Source organism: Gadus chalcogrammus, chromosome 12 (assembly GCF_026213295.1).
Source record: "Gadus chalcogrammus isolate NIFS_2021 chromosome 12, NIFS_Gcha_1.0, whole genome shotgun sequence".
NCBI lineage: Eukaryota > Metazoa > Chordata > Actinopteri > Gadiformes > Gadidae > Gadus > Gadus chalcogrammus.
The window spans coordinates 326485-333959 of record NC_079423.1 but is presented as its reverse complement, the minus strand read 5'-3'; the positions used below and the strand labels follow the sequence as shown (position 1 = coordinate 333959).

Below are 7475 nucleotides of genomic sequence, written 5' to 3'. Positions count from 1 at the left end.
GGGTTAGCTAGTCCGGGGGTTAGCTAGTCCGGGGGTTAGCTAGTCCGGGGGTTAGCTAGTCCGGGGGTTAGCTAGTCCGGGGTTAGCTAGTCCGGGGGTTAGCTAGTCCGGGGGTTAGCTAGTCCGGGGGTTAGCTAGTCCAGGGGTTAGCTAGTCCAGGGGTTAGCTAGTCCAGGGGTTAGCTAGTCCAGGGGTTAGCTAGTCCGGGTTAGCTAGTCCAGGGGTTAGCTAGTCCAGGGGTTAGCTAGTCCAGGGGTTAGCTAGTCCAGGGGTTAGCTAGTACAGGGGTTAGCTAGTACAGGGGTTAGCTAGTCCAGGGGTCAGCTAGTCCAGGGGTCAGCTAGTATAGGGGATAGCTTGTCCAAGGGTTAGCTGGTCCAGGGGTTAGCTGGTCCATGGGTTAGCTGGTCCAGGGGCTAGCTCTGCCAGGGGTTAGCTAATCCAGGGGTGAGCTAATCCAGGGGCTAGGTAGTCCAGGGGTTAGCTAGTACAGGGGTTAGCTAATCCAGGAGTTAGCTAGTCCAGGGTTAGGAATTGATGGGGCTAGCTAGTCCAGGAGTTAGCTAGTCCAGGGTTAAGATAGTACATGGGGTTAGCTAGTCCAGGAGATAGCTAATCCAGGGGTTATCTAGTCCAGGGGTTTGCTAGTCCAGGGGCTAGCTAGAACAGGGGTTAGGAAGTGATGGGGTTAGCTAGTCCAGGGGTTAGCTAGTCTGCTGTCCTGACCTAATGTCATTTAGGTCTGCTTTCAGCTGCTTTATACAGCCTTAAACTGGTTCCAACACTTCAGCTTTAATGAACTTAAATCATTTAAGAAGCTTGAGTAACTCTTTCTATGACACTCATGCCTAAAATGAATTATAATTACACTCAAGATTGTATTCCAATCTGCTTAAAGCACTTTGAGCATTCCTAAATACTCATATAGCTTCATAGCAACAAGCATCATACGACTAACCTCAGATTTCATAAACCTCATCATCGCTGGTCACTCGCTGATATTGGATAGAGATCATAGCCTATTATATTTCTCATAGTTGTTATCCATTATAATACTGGTTATATGGGTTATTATAATCACTGTTACGTCACTGATTCTCCATGACAAAGAGGGCTGTTTCTACTGCATTAAGACATGAGACCTCCTCCTCCTAATCCATCTCCTCCCCCCCTCCCCCCCCCTCTTCCTCCTAATCCTCCTCCTCCCCCCCTCCTCCACTTCTCCTCACCTCCTCCTCCTCCTCCTCCTCCTCCTCCTAACCCTCCTCCTCCTCCTCCTCCCCCCCTCCCCCTCCTCCTCCTCCTAATCCTCCTCCTCCCCCCCTCCTCCCCCTCCCCTCCTCCTCCTCCTCCCCCCCCCTCCTCCTCCTGCCTCCCCCCCCCCCCCTCCTCCTCCTCCCCCTCCTCCTCCTCCTCCTCCCCCCCCTCCTCCCCTCCTCCCCTCCTCCCCCACTCACCGCTCAGCACGGCCCACAGCAACACCGTCGCCGTCCGCGCCATGAAGAGACAGACCACCTCCCGGTCCACTGGAGACCTGGACCCTCCCGGTCCACTGGAGACCTGGACCCTCCCGGTCCACTAGAGACCTGGACCCTCCCGGTCCACTAGAGACCTGGACCCTCCCGGTCCACTGGAGACCTGGACCCTCCCGGTCCACTGGAGACCTGGACCCTCCCGGTCCACTAGAGACCTGGACCCTCCCGGTCCACTGGAGACCTGGACCCTGCCGGTCCGTTGGAGACCTGGACCCTCCCGGTCCACTGGAGACCTGGACCCTCCCGGTCCACTGAAGACCTGGACCCTCCCGGTCCACTGGAGACCTGGACCCTCCCGGTCCACTGGAGACCTGGACCCTGCCGGTCTGGTGGAGACCTGGTCCGGTGGAGACCTGGACCCTGCCGGTCCGGTGGAGACCTGGTCCGGTGGAGACCTGGATCCTGCCGGTCCGGTGGAGACCTGGTCCGGTGGAGACCTGGTCCGGTGGAGACCTGGTCCGGTGGAGACCTGGTCCGGTGGAGACACAACAGCTACTGGGCGGCAGTAGCTCAGGTGGTCGGGCGGGTCGGCTGGTAACCTGAAGGTCCCTGGTTTGATCCCCAGCTCCTCCTAGCCGAGTGTGGAGGTGTCCCTGAGAGAGACGCCGTTGACCTGCTGGCTATCGCCCTGGGGGGTCGACTCCGCCGCGGGGGGAATGAACAGATGCAAGTTGCTTTGGATAAAAATTTCAGCAAAATCCCCTCAATGTAACAACAGCAGCTGCACTGACAGATGCTCCTCCTCTCCCTACCAACACTACACTACCCAGAGTGCACCAGTCTCCACTCAGCTCATCTGGACGGCTCCACCCTCCTTCACGTGGTGACTACTGAGAGTCATACCATGTACGACCACCAGAGGGGTTCACTCGAGGTCACTGTGTTTAGATCATGTTTTACCCACTGGTGTGTGAAGGATTGTAACGGAGTAACGCTCAGGTGGTTGGGAGCTGCATTACTCTCTCTCCCTCCCTCCTTCCCTCAACATCTCCCCCCTCCCTCTCTCCCGCTCTCTCCCCCTCTCCCTCTCTCTCTCTCTCTCTCTCCCTCTCTCCCTCTCTCCCGCTCTCTCCCTCTCTCCACCTCCACCTCCCTCTCTCTCTCTCTCTATCAACCCCTCTCTCTATCCCCCTCCCTCTCTCCCGCTCTCTCCCCCTCCCTCTCTCCCGCCCTCTCTCCCTCTCTCTCTCTCTCTCTCTCTCTCTCTCCCGCCTCCTCTCTCATCTCTCTCTCTCACTCCCTCCCTCCCTCTCCTCTCTCCTCTCTCTCTCCCTCCCTCCTCCCTCTCTCCTCTCCTCTCCTCTCCCTCTCTCCACCTCCCTCTCTGTCTCTCCCCCTCTCTCTCCCTCTCTCTCTCGCCCTGTCTCTCCCTCTCCCTCTCTCTATCCCTCTCCCTCTCTCTATCCCTCTCTCTCCTCCCACTCTCCCTCCCTCCCTCCCTCCCTCCCTCCCCCTTTCCCTCCCTCCCTCCCCCTCCCCCTTTCCCTCCCTCTCTCCTTCTCCCTCTCTCCCTCTCTCTCCAAGGTTCCACTTGTAAGAATCAGAAACAGAAAACTTACTGTTCGCTAAAAGCACAACCACAACCACGCACACACATAAATAAATACACACACACACACAATTGGGACACACACACTGGAAACGATGTTGCACATCTAGCTTTCATTACAAGTTAGTATTTGTGTGTGAGTGGGGGGGGAGGGGGGCGGGGTTAAGGAAGATAGGGGACCTGATTGGTTGGACAGTAAGATTGATACCTCCCCTTTCCTCTGAGGTGAATGTCAGTCGGTTCTGCCTTCAGAGAGAGAAGCACGACCCCAGATAAACCGAGAGACCACTACCTACCAGCTACGGCTAACTAGTGACCAGCTGGAGACTAGCTACACCAAGAGACCACTACCTACCAGCTACTGCAAACTAATGACCAGCAGGAGACTAGCTACACCAAGTTAGAGACCAGCTACTGCTAACTAGTGACCAGCTGGAGACTAGCTACACCAAGAGACCACTACCTACCAGCTACTGCTAACTAATGACCAGCAGGAGACTAGCTACACCAAGTTAGAGACCAGCTACTGCTAACTAATGACCAGCAGGAGACTAGCTACACCAAGTTAGAGACCAGCTACTGTAAACTAGTGACCAGCTGGCGACCAGCTGCACCAAGCTACCAGCAGCTATCCGAGGCCCAGCTGAAGACCAGGCCAGCTGAAGACCAGACCAGCTGAAGACCATCTAAGGCCCAGCTGAAGACCAGACCAGCTGAAGACCAGACCAGCTGAAGACCAGACCATCTGAAGACCAGACCATCTGAGGACCATCTGAGGACCATCTGAAGACCAGACCATCTGAGGACCATCTGAGGACCATCTGAAGACCAGCTGAAGACCATCTGAGGACCAGCTGAAGACCATCTGAGGACCATCTGAGGACCATCTGAGGACCATCTGAAGACCAGGTGAGGACCAGCTGAGGACCAGACTAGCTGAGGACCATCTGAGGACCATCTGAGGACCATCTGAGGACCAGTAGAGGACCAGGTGAGCGGTCATGACGGCGTCGTGCCAGACGTGTAAGACCCTGCTGCTGGCCCTGCTGGTGGTGTGGGGCGTGGCCTCCATGGTGATCATCGCGGTGTGGGCGTCGCAGCCCGAGGCCACGCCCCCCGCGCCCTGCGACCAGCGGCTGCAGGAGGTGACGGAGAAGCTGGAGGGGGCCAAGGTGGTGTGGGGGAAGAACAAAGTGGCGCTGGAGGAGATGGTGGAGAAGCTGAGGGTGAACCAGACCCGGCAACAGGACCGCGTCCGGACCCTTGAGACCGGCCTGGCACTCAGCGGGAGGAGCCTGGAGGCCTGCCGCCACGGACAGGTGAGCTGCCATCGCCCATCAATAACGCTCATCTCTGATCAATAACGCTCACCTCGCTCACCTCTGATCAATAACGCTCACCTCTGATCAATAACGCTCACCTCTGATCAATAATGTTAATCTATGATCAATAATGTTCACCTCTGATCAATAATGTTAATCTATGATCAATAATGTCCACCTCTTATCAATAATGTTAACCTCTGATCATTAATGTCAACCTATGTTGACCCCTAATCAATAACGTCCACCTTTGACCAATAACGTTGACATCTGATCAATAATGCCCTGCTCTGATCAATAATGTCCATCTCTGATCAATAACGTCCTCCTCTGATCAATAATGTCCATCTCTGATCAATAACGTCCGACCTCTGATCAATAATGTCCACCTCTGATCAATTACGTCCTCCTCTGAAAGGCTCTCGACCTGCAGTGAGTTCTCAGCTAGGAAAGCTACATTAATCTCTGTTACGATCTGCAGTGAGTCAGGATGAGGAGTCAAGAGGGAGTCTGTCTGTCTGTCCTCTGGAGGCAGTCTGTCTGTCTGTCTGTCTGTCTGTCTGTCCTCCAGAGTCTAGAGGCAGTCTGTCTGTCTGTCTGTCTGTCTGTCTGTCTGTCTGTCTGTCTGTCTGTCTGTCCTCCAGAGTCTAGAGGCAGTCTGTCTGTCTGTCTGTCTGTCTGTCTGTCTGTCTGTCCTCCAGAGTCTAGAGGCAGTCTGTCTGTCTGTCTGTCTGTCCTCCAGAGTCTAGAGGCAGTCTGTCTGTCTGTCCTCTGGAGGCAGTCTGTCTGTCTGTCTGTCTGTCTGTCTGTCTGTCTGTCTGTCTGTCTGTCTGTCTGTCTGTCTGTCTGTCTGTCTGTCTGTCTGTCTGTCTGTCTGTCTGTCCTCCAGAGTCTAGAGGAAGTCTGTTTGTCTGTCTGTTTGTCTGTCTGTCTGTCTGTCCTCCAGAGTCTAGAGGCAGTCTGTCTTTCTGTCTGTCCTCCAGAGTCTAGAGGCAGTCTGTCTGTCTGTCCTCCAGAGTCTAGAGGCAGTCTGTCTGTCTGTCTGTCTGTCTGTCTGTCTGTCTGTCTGTCTGTCTGTCCTCCAGAGTCTAGAGGCAGTCTGTCTGTCTGTCCTCCAGAGTCTAGAGGCAGTCTGCTTCTGTCTGTCTGTCTGTCTGTCTGTCTGTCTGTCTGTCTGTCCTCCAGAGTCTAGAGGCAGTCTGTCTGTCTGTCTGTCTGTCTGTCCTCCAGAGTCTAGAGGCTGTCTGTCTGTCTGTCTGTCTGTCTGTCTGTCTGTCTGTCTGTCTGTCTGTCTGTCTGTCTGTCTGTCTGTCCTCCAGAGTCTAGAGGAAGTCTGTCTGTCTGTCCTCCAGAGTCTAGAGGCAGTCTGTCTTTCTGTCTGTCCTCCAGAGTCTAGAGGCAGTCTGTCTGTCTGTCTGTCCTCCAGAGTCTAGAGGCAGTCTGTCTGTCTGTCCTCCAGAGTCTAGAGGCAGTCTGTCTGTCTGTCTGTCTGTCCTCCAGAGTCTAGAGGCTGTCTGTCTGTCTGTCTGTCTGTCTCAGTCAGGCTGAGGACAGGAGAGTGTTGAGAGCAGATGAAGTCATGGCCGCTACATTCCAGACGTTAGCGTGAGGTGTTTGGACAGCGATGGAGAACCTCAGAGACAGAGGAGAGGCAGTCTGTCTGTCCTGTTAGAGGCAGTCTGTCTGTCCTTTTAGAGGCAGTCTGTGTGTCTCTAGAGGAGTCTGTCTGTCTGTCTTAGAGGCAGTCTGTCTGTCTGTCTCTAGAGGCAGTCTGTCTGTCTGTCTCTAGAGGAGTCTGTCTGTCTGTCTGTCTGTCTGTCTGTCTGTCTGTCTGTCTGTCTGTCTGTCTGTCTCTAGAGGCAGTCTGTCTGTCTGTCTCTAGAGGAGTCTGTCTGTCTGTCTGTCTGTCTGTCTTAGAGGTGTTTTTCTCCTGTCTTCCTGTTGTGGGTGAGGCTTTGTGAGCCGTTAGGAATGTCGCTAAATGCCCGAGTCTGACCAGCGCTGACCTGGTCTAAGGACGGGCGTGGCTCCTCTCGGCCCGGAGGAAACCCAGAGAAGTCCCTACAAGGGAAAGCTGTGGAGCGGCTGGCCCCAGATCAGCCCTGCCTTCACCCTTAGAGACGTCTCATCACTCACACGGCCGCCCAACAGGTCGGGTCCCAGGAGACCTTCGAGAGGACCGCCCGGGGGTAATGTAGTACTATGGTACTACTACAGTACTACCAGAGTACTACAGTTCTACCATAGTACTAGATTACTACCAAAGTACTACTAGAGTACTGCTAGTACAACAGTACTACCATATTACTAGAGTACTACCAAAGTACTACTGGAGTACTACCATAGCAGAACAGTACTACCACAGTAATAGAGTACTACCAAAGTCCTACAGTACTACGAGAGTACTACCATAGTACAACAGTACTACCACAGTACCTGTAGTACTATGGTAGTACTAGATGTAAACCCTCCCTGTGCTCCTGCAGGCGCTGCTTCATGGAAACATGTCGTCTCTGCAGCAGCAGCTGGAGCAGCAGGAGCTGCTCTACAGGAACCTCTCGGCCCGCGCCGGCCGGCAGCTCGGTAGGAAAACTCTGCTCACTCCGGGACGTCCCGCCAGGGTATTCTTAGACATGTTCCCTGGAACCATGGCAACCTCTGAGTCACAGGAACACAGCCCAGGGAGAGAGGGGGGAAGGGGAGGAGAGGAAAGGAGAGGAGAGGAGAGGAGGAGGAGGAGAGAGTAGAGGCGGGAAGAGGAGAGGAGGGGAGGAGAGGACAGGAGGGGAAAGGAGAGGAGGAAGGTGAAGAGGAGAGGAAGTGAGAGGAGAGGAGGAGGATAGAGGAGGAGGGAGAGGAGAGGAGAGGAGAGGAAGAGGAGAGGAGAGGAGAGAGGAGAGGGAGGAGGGAAAAGGAGGGAGGAGAGGAGGGAAGAGGAGAGGAGAGGAGAGGAAAGGAGAGGAGGAGAGAGGGAGGGAAGGAGGAGAAGAGGAGGGAAGGGAGGAGGGAGAAAGGGAGGGGAGAGGAGGAGAAGGAGAGGAGGGAGAGGAGGGAGAGGAGACGGAGGAG

The 7475-nt window shown here is 54.9% G+C and overlaps 1 protein-coding gene across 1 annotated transcript in view; it reads left to right on the top strand.

Moving 5' to 3' along the window:
• Window positions 1-3301: 3301 nt before the first annotated feature.
• si:ch211-1a19.3 (uncharacterized) overlaps window positions 3302-7475 on the top strand; it is a 4889-nt gene continuing 715 nt past the window's right edge. Inside the window, exons 1-2 of the mRNA XM_056604093.1 lie at window positions 3302-4403; window positions 6893-7027. Coding sequence (XP_056460068.1) covers window positions 4086-4403; window positions 6893-7027 — 453 coding nt within the window. The 5' untranslated portion in view covers window positions 3302-4085. The remainder of the gene's footprint in view (window positions 4404-6892; window positions 7028-7475) is intronic.